At 35.5% G+C, this 14,539-nt stretch overlaps 2 protein-coding genes across 2 annotated transcripts; both read left to right on the plus strand.

The window, feature by feature from the left end:
* The first annotated feature begins 4,964 nt into the window (after positions 1 to 4,964).
* Positions 4,965 to 8,469, plus strand: LOC125201845 (guanine nucleotide-binding protein subunit gamma 2-like). Its single transcript, XM_048100110.1, has 4 exons — positions 4,965 to 5,388; positions 7,062 to 7,114; positions 7,191 to 7,235; positions 7,323 to 8,469. Exons 1-4 carry the CDS (start codon positions 5,272 to 5,274, stop codon positions 7,405 to 7,407), a joined length of 300 nt encoding a protein of 99 aa, XP_047956067.1. The 5' UTR covers positions 4,965 to 5,271; the 3' UTR covers positions 7,408 to 8,469.
* Positions 8,470 to 10,281: 1,812 nt separating this feature from the next.
* LOC125202369 lies at positions 10,282 to 13,602 on the plus strand. Its single transcript, XM_048100752.1, has 4 exons — positions 10,282 to 11,009; positions 11,790 to 12,397; positions 12,652 to 12,839; positions 12,961 to 13,602. The coding sequence occupies exons 1-4, from the start codon at positions 10,487 to 10,489 to the stop codon at positions 13,343 to 13,345; spliced, it is 1,704 nt and encodes a 567-aa protein (XP_047956709.1). The 5' UTR covers positions 10,282 to 10,486; the 3' UTR covers positions 13,346 to 13,602.
* Positions 13,603 to 14,539: the final 937 nt, after the last annotated feature.

Raw genomic sequence — 14,539 nt, forward strand, 5'->3', positions numbered from 1 at the left:
TTTATTATTCCTTTGAATATTTCTTTGACTTTTGTGTTGAACATGAGTAGCTAAATCCTCGTAGAGTTCTACGGGGGAAATACAATGATTCTTATGTTTAATTAATTTCCGTTTTCTATGACTTGGCTCATGTGGTTATGTTGACTTCTCTTGTGCTTATACATTTATTTGACTAATCACCTTATAAATGCATGTGGATTTTACTACAATACTCGGGAGATGAGTAGTTTAATTTGAAAGAAGAGAAGTTGACGTCTTTGCCAATATAATCGATAAATTTGAGCCTTTGAATGAAGCTAAGTAGCTTAGGAGCTTTTAGGAGTTGTTACCTTAGTTTTAGGAAGGACAATTCGGTTCTAGGTAGTAATCTACAAATTGTATGCTTCGGGAGAAGATATAATTTTACATCTGTGATAGCTTAATAACCCTTGAGACCCTTTGTTGGCATAGTTTGGAAGTTAATTGAGCATACGATAGTTGTTATCGATCCCGTAGGAACCCTTCTCATCCTTGATCTACATCCGTTTTCTCTTATTTGCATTTAGTTCTCAAGTTGTTTTAAATTGTTTTTACCTTGCTTTTAAGTAGATTTAGAAAAACCAAAATTTTCCGATTCATCTAGATAGTAGTTGAGGTTGGTTCGTGGTAATTAGATTGACATTCATTGTCTCTGTGGATACGATACTCTTTGCTTACTATTTGCTACATTAGCCCCGTACACTTGCGGGTATACTTGTATTAAAAATAAGTTAAGTCAAGTTTTTGGCGCGCACACACACAACACACGTTCACACACACACACACACAACACACACACACATCACACACATGCACAGCACACACATTCACACACACACACACACTGCACACACAATACACACACACAACACATATTCACACACACACAACCGCACACACACAACACACATTACATTCACACACACACAAACGCACACACACATCACACACATCTTACACGCGCACTGCACACATTCAAATTTATAATTCAATTCCTTCCAATTTAATTCCATAGAATTCCAATTCCGTATACTAAATGGACCCTTACCATTTTTACAGATGAGGTATTGGTGTCTTCTTCTTGCCATAGCTTCTCACTGTTTTTCTCCTTTTGCGCGGTTTTTTCTACGTGATATTTTTTGTACTCAATATATACTAATCTAGGTCATGAATATTGTATTTAAACAAAAGACAAAAACTGAGAAAGATAAAAATTGAAGTAAATGAGAAACATGTCAAAAAATATGAATAATTAAGCATATTAAATAGCTTAGAGTAAAGAGTGACAGACTTGGTAAATTACTAGTTCACAAGATTTTATGCGTTGTGGTATACTGGTATTTATAAAATGCTCAAAACTTTTTTGAGACGCTAAATCAGTGCATTGTAATTTATATTGATCATTGCATGTTAATGTATTGCTTTTTCAACCAACCATTGTAAAACTGATTTAGTTTAGATTGCAGTAGTAATTAAAAAATTATCATATGTTCTCTGGAGAATTTTGGCATGTATGGTGAGCTTATATTATCTTCAGATTTTTTACTTCGTGTATGGTGAGAATTTTGGCATGTATGCTGATGAATCACCTTTTTTTGCTTTATTGTAGAAATGTCATATTTTTCAAAGACTTTGTTGCTCCATTACCCAATTCAGTCGACCTATCATTGTCAACAAACAAAAAACTAATTGTGAATTTAACCACACTCAAAAACGATACATGAATTAATACATATATGTAGGACTTGCTAATTGATCAGTTCAATTAGTAATCGAACCGATTATTCGACGAAAGAATCTTCAAACTAGGAATCATAATCAATATGCTTATCTTACATTCATGACTTGCCCCTGTATTAAAACCACACTCTCTATTCTATTTTTGTCCCAATAATATTGCTTCCTAGTAAAAGGCAGACACGTCATTTCTACATATGATCATTAATTTGGTATATCTACTAGCAAATTAAACAAAATAATGTAGGTCATCCTTAGTAACATGTAAGCAAAGTTAGTCTATATATAGTGAAAAAGATTAAGAAAATTAAGTTATTCTAAAAGTACATGAGTGCTTGATATTGAAGATTTAATATTTCTTCAAAGTTCTAATTTGTTTTGCTATATGTATGGTTTTTTTTTCTCTGAAATAAGTTATATTCCACGGAAACTCAAAGGTAGGAGTTCAATTCAATCATTTAAATCTTTAAAAAAAACTTAAAATAAACAAATAAAAATGATTCATTGAAATAAAAGGCTAACATTCTTACTATTTTTTTCTACGTAATCCATAGTTTATATTCGTTTTTGATTCAGTGAAGGGGGAGGTTAAACACTGGACCAAATTTAATTTCGGTTTTGATAGTACAAAGTGCAATTCAAAATTTTTGGCTAAAATATTTTTTGTATTCAATGAATGAACCTATAGTATAATGTAATTCAAACACTTTTAGTACCATAGTGATAACTCCAAGATTTTGGTTTTTAAGTTAATAAACTTACACTTCATTAAATTGAAGAATTATCTAGAAGATTAGAATACTAGAGATGTCAATCGGGTTGGGCCCATAGATTTCAGGCCACCCTATTTGAGTTGTAGGTCGATCGGGTGTGGGCTAATCGAGTTATAAAAGTTCAACTCTGACCTAAAGGTTTGGATTTTGGGCTAACTCACCGGGCTAATTGGATTACTGCCGATAAAATTAACATACGATCAATCTAATACATAATGATGAAAATTAGTTATATTTATAGGATGTAAAACATTAAATTATAATAAATTTGAGATATATGCTTAAACTCAAATATGATCAAAATTTTACCGTTTGAATAAGTAAAATAAAACTTAAATATATTTTGTGAAATTTTAAAGTATTTTAATATTTTAATATTTTTTAATAAATCTAAAATTGAAGGTTATTTTGATCGGTTATTTATATTATAAAAATAATCAATAAAGTGTCAATTAAGAGTCAAACAAACAGAATAACATAAATTTTATCGGATTTTTGGGCCAGTGATCCAGTTTTCGAGTTAGCCATATTCGGGTTTGCGGGCTAATCAGGTTATAATTTTTTCGGGCTAAAGATTTCTAATCCTAATCTTTTAAATTTAGCGCGTTATTTAGAACAACCTATGAATTACGGACTATCCTGATATCCAAAAAGTGAAGTTGTTTTAGAATTCTTCTTGACCTCCACGGGGAGTTGTGACATACGCATCATTCGAAATTTCGAATTGAATGGTTTATCACTGGAGAATTCACCAACTTTGCATCATTTTCATTTATAATAGTACTATAATTTTTTATATTTTTCAATTTTATATCATCTCGCGATTATAATATTCTGGCTAGAATTTATTAAACTTCAACTTACTAATTGTTTTCCTCTTCACAACTCATCTTCCTTCAAACTGTCGGCCTCCACTAGAATCCGAATCACAATTTCTCGAATTTACTTAATTAAAATGAATACCAAAAGGGTGTTCCAGTTTTAAAAAGCCATTTACAACAAAATACTAATAACCATAGCTGTCATGTTTTAGTATTGTGTCTAATTTATAATTTATTAAATTTATTTAGAAGAGTGAATTTCATAAATGGATTCCTACACTAGAGTAATACCTAAACTTTTATTTAGATGCTCGATTTGTATTTCATGTCTATATTAAGTAGAATTTGCTATGATAATTTTTTTTGACTTATTTAATAGTAGTATTTGTTATTCTATAAACTTTTAAAGAAGACATTATTCCGAGCTCCATTTTAGCATTTCTTTCCAAAAAATAATGTAAACGAATCAAACATTAAAAATTATAGTACTTATTATATTTTAAAAAGTTCAATATTTTAAATTAATTTTAGTAATCATGCCTAACCTATAAAATGAAAAGTAGATCTTATCTTCATTTGAAAATGACACTGTCACTCACCACCAGCTGACAATTGATATCTTACACATAATTATTACTCCTTACTTTTGATAAGGGTTATTATCCACTTCATTAGAATTTATATATATCTAAGGTCCATAATACTACCTCCACTGTAATCATTTTTAGGTATCAATTCTAATATATATATTCAACCAATTTATTAACATTCCACTCTAATATTATCAGAAGTGGAATTCACTTTATATCCACTTATTTCACTTATAATATATTCAACCAATTTATCAAAACTCATGCTAAAAGTAAATATTATTTTAATTATGATCAAATGTAGTACTATTTCAAAATAGCTTAGTTTCCGATGATGCCAATTTCATTTCGCTTTGATCTCCTCTAAAACAATCCTCTCTAAAAATACTCTTTCCATTCACATTTCTTTTGAGACGTTTAAAATTATATGACTAATTTTCTGTTTTAACTATATTAACTCTTGTTTTTTCTTCAACTTTATTCTTAACTTAAAAGACAATTCCCTCGGCATCAGACGTGAAAATCCCACATTGTAACCTTATCGGGATTTAGATCCGTAACCTTATACTCAATCACCTCTTTATCGACCAGTTGAGCTATATATCCGCGAGTAAAATATCGGGTAATAGTACCTAAATAATACTCCCTCCGTCCCATTGAAGATGACCCACTTTCCTTTTTAGTTTGTCCCAACAAAGGTGACTCATTACTTAAAATGGAAACACTTTTATCTCTATTTTATTCTTTCTCTCTTACTTCACTCTATCCTCTCAACATACAAAATAAATTTGCATAAAATCTCGTGCCGTCCAAGAAATGGGTCATCTTCCTTAGACCGGAGGGAGTAATAAAAAGAAAAAAAAATCATTAGCACACCAATAAAACATGAAAATTAGTGGGGCAAGCAATAATTCCTTAACTATTATCCTACACTATTATAACACCAAAAAGCAATGGGGAAGAGAATAAGACAAGAAAAAGACACAAATCCATTTGACCACAGCAGTAACAAAGTGCAGCTCCTTTCCCTTCATTCTCATTATTTGATTCTTGACAAAATCAAATTAAAAAGAAACCAAAGCAAAGCTTCTTTCTTTCTTGCCTTTTGCTTTCCTTTTACGAACCTTAAACAACGCCCGCATAAATCCAAACACTAAAGCCCAATCCCTTTTTCACGATTGCAATTAATCTCTCAGATTCAGATGCTAGTTCAACTGATCACGAAGCTGGCATTTCCCCTTTCTCAGAATGCCTTTCTAGCATAAATCTGCAACCACAATTGCGGAGGCCTTTATTTCTCCCTTTCCCCAAATTCGTCAATTCGGAAGCAAAATGCAAACAGGGAATTCCGGTGAAGTGCGATCGGGCGTTGGAGCAGCAGATACTCGAGGGAAGCACAGGATATCTGCTGAATTGAAGAGGCTCGAGCAAGAAATTCGTTTCTTGGAGGTATGTTTCGGTTGACTTCCATAAATTTTAGCTTTTTCATTCACTGTTTGTTTTTGTGATTTTATTGAGGCCCTGTTTGTGTATTTGTGAAAAATTGATGCTAATGGTGCATTGGGATTGAGCTCTGTTTTGGTTGGTCTTTGGTTCTTTCTTGTTAGTTTGTGGGGAAGAGAACAAAATTGCTGCCCTAATTTGTTGGGCAGTGGACTTTTCGTTGTGCAGTTGTCTTTTTCTTGCTTAGCTTCACATTGGGGCTACCTTAGTTCGTTAAACTTAGTCAATTTAATACCTCAACAGCTGGTAATTTTCAGCCAAGGGACATCTGTGGAATCTGAAGACTTGTCTTGTGATTCTTACTGGCTTTGAATTTTGTATCTAAACACTTATTACTTACTAGTAATATCTGCCTCAGTGTGTGTGATACGGTGTGAAAGGGGGTGGACTGTGAATTCACACCGAAGTTGGGTGTGTGTCAGTGTGTGTTTGTGTGGAGGAATATCTTCCTCAGTGTGTGTGTCTTTGTTTTACATTTTGATGATTATAAGATGGATACTAGGAAAGTACTTCTTTGGTCTCCTTTTAGGGAATTGGAGTGTTTTTGATGTGGTTGGCATTGTTGTTGAAATTTTGTTGCTGAGTACATGAAAAGGGGAAAAGATCTTTCTGAAATTCTTCTACCTTAAAGTTTCTTCACTTGTGAAATTAATGTTACCGAGGGAAAAAAAGAGTCTTTTGTTGCTTTATGAATGCAACCTTGATTATTTTGTGGCTATTGAAACTATTCTAGACGGATACACACAGGCTATTTTAAGATCCCCCGTGTCATGCACACTGCAGGTTAGCCTCTACCGTTATGCGATGGGTCGTATGAAACGAGAAAAAGGAAGTTAGAAATTGAGTTATTAGGCCGACAAGGTTTTAGCATAGCATTTTTAGAGCGCACATGTTTATTAGTTCTTCCCTTTTCCAATTCCATGTAACATGATAAAGAGTTGTGCTTTACAGGATATGAAGTTGATTTTACATACTTGCTGCCCTATAAAATGAGACTAATATGCTTCAGGAACTTATCAACGCTAGTTTTGTATACTAAAAATTCCCTTGTTCGATTTAGAGGTAGGTTGTGAATATAGCCATTAAGAGTAGTTTGGTGCTGCATTTATTTTTGCTTATATACATTGGTCCCAAATTAGTGGATGTCACTTGCTGTTTTTCCCTTCCACCACAAATACCATAAACCAGCCACGACATCTTTGATTTGCATAAACCTGGGCTTTTATAAAGTTAGAAATGGAGGAACATGTAAAATTTTATTCATAAAATCTGTCCTATGCAACCATGGATTTCAAGATTATGATATAAGTAATTATAGATTATGTGCTTCATCGGTCTTTCCAAGAACTTGGTCGAATCGAGGATATTCTTAAATGAGCTTGTACAGATATGGTGCAGTCTTCATTTTTCAAGGACTTTCTACAGTTTGATAGTCAAATGATGTTTACGAATGCTTGTTGCTGGAGTAACTTCGGTTTCGTGTTTCCTTGGTCAAAACTTGTATTTCGAAGTACATTTTTATTATATGATTCATGATTCTGCTACAACCATGTTGTTCTATTAAGTAAGCAACTTCAACGAAATAAAAAGATATTTCATGACTGATGATTGCTCAACAGGAAGAACTGGAACAACTTGAGAAAATGGAGAACGCCTCGGCTGCTTGCAAAGAGTAAGCAAGATGATACACTAGATTCCACGTTCGTTTCGTATGTTATCATCCTCTAACATGAAATGTACTTGTCCAGGATGCTAATCAACATCGAAACAAGACCAGATCCTTTACTCCCAGAGTAAGAAGCTTCTGCTTGTTTCCCCTTGGTAGTTGCTCAAATCGACTTCTCTTACTGACTCATTTCTCGTCTTTGCTCTCGTTTCAGGACCATCGGGCCAATAAATCCGACCTGGGACAGATGGTTTGAAGGTCCACAGGAGTCTTCCGGCTGCAGGTGCTGGATACTGTGATATCTTGCCACGAAATCGAGCCCTAAACATGAGCTTCGTCTTATAACCAGCAACGACATCAACACCAGACCGTTCGTTCGATGCAGAGTGACCGATTACCCCCAAAACAGCAATGCCCTCCGACTGACATGTTTAAAAATGTATGAAACAGACAAAGATGCAATTTTTCAACCTCAATTCATTTCCCAAAGCTCTATTTGATCGAATGTTAGCCTCACTGTATTTATTGCCTTGTTTCTGTTTTACTTCATTCTGTGTGTTCAGCTTCAGCTTATCTTGCAACCTAAATTAATTAGGTCATAATTTGTTGAGTACTATATAATTACATTTACATGCAATTAATCATATTTAATTTTAATTATTACATTTGTTTGCTTATAAAAATCTCAGAGCCACGAATTCTTGAACTCCACTCTTCTCTGCATGAACTCCACGTGTTTTCCCTAATTGCCACCTTCACACACACTATCTATATCTATTTTTCTCTTTGCAAAACCTAAACCAAAATCCATCACCCTAAGCTACTCAAAAAAATAAAATGTCTACAATTTTGGGTTCAATCTCATCAAATTTCTTCAAGAAAAGCATCCCACTCTATGCTTCAATCTCAAATAACACTCTACAATTCCATGCATTTCCAAAGCAAAATTTCCCTTTACCTTTACTCCGGGTTGCTCATGACCCGACATACATACCCGGAACTTCACCGCCGGAGATCCCCACGGCCCCGCCGACGCACGATCCCGGCTTCCCGTCCGAGGTGCCACGCCGCCACGACGTTCCCGATTTCGTCCCAAATTCCCCTCAGGAAGAACCCGTCCCGTCCGGGCCCGGTTCCCCGAAGCCCGAAGTGCCACCGCCACCGGGGGAGCCCGAGGTGGTCCCCCCTCATGGGCCCGAAATCACACCCCCGGAGCCCGGCCCGCCACAGCCGACCCGGCCCGATATTCCACCTCCCATCATGGGCTCAAATGGGCTTGCTTTTTACTAATAAAAGATGGTGTGTATTGTAATTGATGTTTATTTATTAAGTTTTGTTATATGTATATTTAAATTTGCTAATTCGGGGTAAATTACATGGAAAGTGCTAATTTTGTGAATGCAATTAGTTAATTCCCTCAAGAGGTTAACAATAATTAAGATCATCAAAAGTGATGTTGATAATTGCTCGAGTTTATGTGGCTAAGAAAATCAAATGCAAGGAAAAATAGGAGAAAAAGAAGTCGACAGTATTGATTTGGTACAAGACAGCAACATGAATGATTATAGAATAGAATTTGTTTTTTTCATCCAATCATTGTCCGGCAAGGTAGTGAAATTAATTTTGCAAAATTCAGCAATTTCCCAAATTCAGAACGTGAAGTTTTTACTACGGTTAAAATAATAAAATTAACTAATTAAGTTTTTGCAAGAAATAGAAGTAGTAAATACTCAAACAGTGAATCATGATAAAAGGGAAAAAAAAATGAAAGTTGTTAAAAATAGTCACGAAATTACAAAAATGATAGTAGTAAAATAAATTAGAGCAATATTTTTGTTTTGACGTTTTTGTCTTTCCCCCGACATGGCTTAACACAATTATTGAATAATAGAGGATGTATTTATTCGTCCACGAATATTACAGAGGGACAAACTAATTTATCTGTCATTTCATATATGTCAATTTACTTTTGATGTTGTATGTCTCATCATATCATGCATGACAACATGCTAGTAAAGAATTTGTGTTAATTAAGTTTGGTAAATAATTTCTCTACAAGAAATACTAGCAACATAAACAACTTTTTCTCATAGTCTTTTTAACTTATATTTACGTTTCACGAGAAAAAATTCCCTAGTCTAGACATACTATTTGGCACAATGAGTTGGTATGTCCAACAAATAATCATTTGACAAGTGAAATTCTATAAAAGTTATATTCCAACTATATATGATTATATATAGAAATTAATAGATGTAATTCTAAAAGTCAATTATTACTTTAAATTATGGGAAAAAATCTAAATATTTTGTATTTATGTCATATATATACTCCGAATTTAGTGGGAGTAATATATTTATACAATTTTACATGTTTTTTGTTATTTTATTTTATAATTTAAAAAAAATCTTAAATTTTTATATTCTATCAAAAAATAGATAAAAGTTGAAATAATTAATAATATATCAATAAGATTTAAATTAATAGCCAAAATTTTTATTTTAGGTTAATATACGTTTGTGTATATAATATCACGTGTGTTCTACTGAGTACATAAATAATGAAGTGTGGCTATTAACTTCAATTTTGTTAACATACTAATGTATTAATTTCAACTTTTTTTTTTAATTTTTTAATAGCATATAAAAATGTAAGAATATTTTAAAACTATAAAATAAAATTGCAAAACACATGTATTATTATGTGTATGCAAATATTATTCCCATTAGATTCAATATGTAGTTGAGAATATTTAAAAAGGTTCAAAATATTTTGGAAAATTTTCTATAATTTATTGTAATACTCATTGAACGTTGATTTACAGTTTCCATGTATAATTATGTACAGTTGGAATATTAACTTTTATAGAGTTCTACTTGTCAAATAATTATTTGTTGGGCACACCAACTCATCATATCTACATATGGTCCACTGAAATTTTTTACATTTCACACCCACTTGAAATATTTTCTTTTTTGGAACTACAATATTCTCAATTTCCGTAAAAAGACATTGGTTTACAAATAAAGTAACGTCGTCTTGATTAATGAAAAAAACTGAGGTCAATTCAATAGGCAAACAACTTCACCTCGGAAAAGTTCCCTACACGACTTCACATACAGTTCCCTGCAATTCCTCGCAAAATCGCACTTCCCACGTGACTCATCGAAAAGCAACAGCACACGTGAATGGGCAGGTATTTTCCGTTAAATCCTGCAACTTTTTTATCGAACCTTGAAGCAAGGCATCTTAAACCTTCCTTCAATTCCACGAAAATCTCCTTCAATTCCCCCCAAACAAGGTGAAAAACGAATCAAATCTCCTTCACCACCCTCAATTTCACTCCAAATCAACACCAATTGCAGTTAATCCGCAGAAATGGCCACTCATTTCCACCCACCTCACTCACTCGCCACCGCCGCAACCGCCCTCCGCCGCCGTAACGGAGGGAGTAATTTTTTCACCATCTCAGAGAAAACACTTCCATGGCGCTCCGTGCATATTTTAGGGAATCAGCACAGTGCGATGAGCATTTCGAGAATCGCGGGATTTTCCAGAGTGAAGGCTGCGAATGAGAGCGCGGACTCGTACTTGGACATGTGGAAGAAGGCGAGGGAGCGCGAGAGAAGCTCGCTGCAGTTCGAGATAATGGCGGATAAAACGGCGGAGGATTCGGGGGAGGAGAGCGCGGAGGATTTGGAGAAAAGGAGCCGAGAGTTCGAGAAGCTTCTAGAGGTTCCGCCGGAGGAGAGGGATAAGGTGCAGAGAATGCAGGTGATCGATCGTGCCGCCGCGGCGATTGCGGCCACCAGAGCGTTGATCAAGGACAGCGCGCCTCCGCAGCCGGAGACCGGAGAGCTGGACATTCTCAGTGGTGGTGAGGAGGGCGATCTCGATGAGGGTAATTGATTTATCCCCAATTTTATTTCTAATTTATTTTATTTATTAAAAAACTCAATTTTATTTTCTCATCTTGCAATTTTATTTGATAAGTGTACAGTATTTTTTGTTTATGGATGAGAAAGCTCAGACAAATTAGGCATGAGATAGTATCTTGCAACTTTGTTGATTTTTGGCATCATTCTATTTCATTTCAAGATTTATGTAATACTTGTTGTACTATTCTAATTAATCCGTTAATTACTCTTTTCAAGCTTCCAATTTTATTATATGTTCGAGATTTTAGTTGAAAAAGGTTATTATATGTTCAAGATTTTAGTTGAAAATGTGGTTGAGATTGCTCACTTAGACCAGCTTCTGATCATTGAGTATTGATTGTGATTGTGAAGAACTCCTCGTTAACTTAGTTCTATGTGGTTTTTAATGATTATTGTATGATTCTGATCCAAGAACTTGCCTTTTAGTTTGTCGACAAATTATGTTTTCTAGCTTCTGTTTCGCCTAATGTCAAATTGTATGATAACACATTGCTCCTTCTTTCTTCGTCTGTCGATCCTAGATGTCATATGTTACCATTTTACAGTTACGGCTTCTTGTCCTCGAGGATGTTATTAATGTCTACTGATAGATGGCTGATCGTTAAAATCTTGGCAAAATCATTATCTCAATAGGACCACTGGAAACCTAAATGGCCGTTCTGTCTTTGCGTTTCTCAATAGTTTGAAATTGTTGCTTATTCTTGGTGTAGCATGGATTTGCTCTGATATTTTAACTTGGCCAGGGAGGGAAATTGCCAGCATTTCGGTGCCACAGTCTAGTAACTCGACCAGCGGAACGCCAGGTCCAAGTTTCTGGGCTTGGGCACCTCCTCTACAAGATGATGGCGGTGAAGGTGATGATTCTTTCGGCAGTGCTAAACTCAAGCCAGCGTCTCCATTTTCAGCTCCAAGCAGTCCTGTACTGGAACAGGAGCGAAGCATGGAATCTCTGTCGATTCCATTTGAGACTGAAATGCTTCAAAGTCAGAATCTTATCCCCATACCCCCTCTTCAGTCTTTTGTGGAGGTAGAGAAACGGGATGTTGAATTCTCGACCAATGCAACTGAGGCAGCTGAGGCGCTGAGTGAAATGAATGAAGCATCCAACCAGGGAGTAAACCCTGATGGAACGAGGTGGTGGAAGGAGACGGGCATAGAACAAAGGCCCGATGGGGTGGTTTGTAAGTGGACGCTGATCAGAGGCGTTAGTGCTGATAAAAGTGTTGAGTGGGAAAACAAATACTGGGAAGCTGCTGATGAGCTTGCTTATAAGGAGCTTGGTTCTGAGAAATCTGGTCGGGATGCTGCAGGAAATGTGTGGCGTGAATTCTGGAGGGAATCGATGATGGAGGTTAGGCATTATATTATCTATGTGATTCCATTATCATCTGTGAAGCTCCATATCTTCTGAAACTGCGTAGTACACTATATAACAGCCATATGAAACCGAAAACGAACCAAAACTAATTCGTTCAAAATGTACACAATTACTTAAACGAAACACACATTACTTCTTTCTAAGGGATAAGTTTTTGGTTCAAGAATCGATAAATGCATGTTCCTAATGGCGTCTTTGATGAGTCTAATAGAGGTGAAACCGTGCAGATTGATGGTTCTGTCCATCTTGAGAAAACAGCAGAAAAGTGGGGAGTCAATATGCAAGGGACTGAGTGGCAGGAGAAATGGTTTGAGCACTATGGTGCAGGCCAAGCCGAGAAGTGGGCTCACAAGTGGTGCAGCATCGATCCAAACACTCCTTTAGAAGCTGGTCATGCACACGTCTGGCACGAAAGGTACCTAAATCAGGCTAAATGCTTCCATGAAACAACTAAATGAAACTGACATGAGACATATGTGTGTGATTATCTATATACATAACATGTTTAGTTCATTGACTCTTCTTGTTCATGATAGGTGGGGTGAGAAGTATGATGGACACGGAGGGAGCACGAAATACACAGACAAATGGGCTGAGCGCTTTGAGGGCGATGGATGGGCTAAATGGGGCGATAAATGGGATGAGAATTTTGACGCAAACAGCCAGGGGGTGAAGCAAGGGGAGAGCTGGTGGGAAGGGAAATATGGAGACCGTTGGAACCGAACATGGGGTGAAGGCCACAATGGTTCGGGGTGGGTGCACAAGTATGGAAAGAGCAGCTGTGGTGAGCATTGGGACACTCATGTTCAACAAGATACGTGGTACGAGAGGTTTCCACATTACGGTTTCTACCATTGCTTTGAGAACTCAACTCAGCTACGCAGCGTTAAGAAGCCATCCGAGTGGCCGGAGAACAGTTGATGCCATTATTATTACCTTACTAGGCCCCATTTGGTAGCTGAGTTTGGGATTTGCCATGTTAGTTTATAAACAATCTCATGGGTAGTATTCCTAGGTTGAGATTTTCAATTCCCAAGTAAAACTGAATAAGTCCTCTATCCTAGTAAAATATAGCTACCAAATGGACCCTACGTATATATACATGTAATATGATATATGATCATCCTGTTTCTCAGGTCTCAGCTTATAATAGAGTGAGAGTAGATATTTACTTTCTAGCCCTGCGATTACATGCTTCATTTAGCTATTTTGGTACATCCGTTACTACTAGTTATGGTTCACTATTAACATATGTGGTAGGTAGATTTTTCACATTTTATTACAATAAAACTAATACTACATAAAAAAAATAGCACTTACGTTTCTCTAACTTTTACCACTCACATTTAGCTATTATCCCCAAAAATTAGTTAATAAATAATCCTTTCATTCCAAGGAAACTGAGTTGGAAAATGCCCACAGTTCTGAAACTGCCAGTTTCGGTTTTGGAAACTGCTGAATCGGATCTGAGCTGCGAGGGTGTTTCGCAGTTATGGTTTCGATTTCGAACCGACGGTTTTTTACGATTCCGAAACATCGATTTTCGGACTTTTTTGCTGTTCCGGCTCGGTTCATGGTTTTTCGGTGGTTCCGCAGTTCCGGTTTGGAGCCCCGTAACCGGAGGTTTAGGCACAGTTTTGGTTCCGGAATTTTGGAACTTGAACCGACCAACGGTTCAAAAAGTGATGGTTTCGATTCCATTTAAATCTTGTGGTTTTTTTATTGAGATATTAAATTGAAAAATAAGAAAAATAGATGTGATGGTTTCAATTCCATTAAAATCTTATCTTTCTTTGATTGAAATATTAAATTAAAGAAATAAGAAAAATAGATTTTTTTGGATTTTGAAGTTCCAAATTGTTATAATTATTTATTGCACTCTTAAACAGAAAATCTTGAATACACGAGATCGTCCATATTTCTTCACATCAAGTCATCAAGAAGTAAGACAGTGTAATCATGTATGGATGGAGTAGTAGACGTAATACTTTGATTTCTTATTGTTTTGTATTCAACAATATAAATTTTGATATTTAGGTTCATTGCTCATATATTTGTCTTTACAACTTAATTTTGTATCTATGTTAATAAGTTTAAATGAGGATTGCAGTTAGG

The sequence above is a fragment of the Salvia hispanica genome, chromosome 1 (genome assembly GCF_023119035.1).
Source record: "Salvia hispanica cultivar TCC Black 2014 chromosome 1, UniMelb_Shisp_WGS_1.0, whole genome shotgun sequence".
Classification (NCBI taxonomy): domain Eukaryota; kingdom Viridiplantae; phylum Streptophyta; class Magnoliopsida; order Lamiales; family Lamiaceae; genus Salvia; species Salvia hispanica.

Bases quoted from the DNA above. Each gene is read 5' to 3' on its own strand.
- LOC125201845 (XM_048100110.1), top strand. From the start codon at position 5,272: ATGCAAACAGGGAATTCCGGTGAAGTGCGATCGGGCGTTGGAGCAGCA. The intron at 7,115-7,190 runs GTAAGCAAGATG...GTACTTGTCCAG, and splicing joins GCCTCGGCTGCTTGCAAAGA to GATGCTAATCAACATCGAAA. The intron at 7,236-7,322 runs GTAAGAAGCTTC...CTCTCGTTTCAG, and splicing joins CCAGATCCTTTACTCCCAGA to GACCATCGGGCCAATAAATC.
- LOC125202369 (XM_048100752.1), top strand. From the start codon at position 10,487: ATGGCCACTCATTTCCACCCACCTCACTCACTCGCCACCGCCGCAACC. The intron at 11,010-11,789 runs GTAATTGATTTA...TAACTTGGCCAG, and splicing joins GGAGGGCGATCTCGATGAGG to GGAGGGAAATTGCCAGCATT. The intron at 12,398-12,651 runs GTTAGGCATTAT...GAAACCGTGCAG, and splicing joins GGAGGGAATCGATGATGGAG to ATTGATGGTTCTGTCCATCT.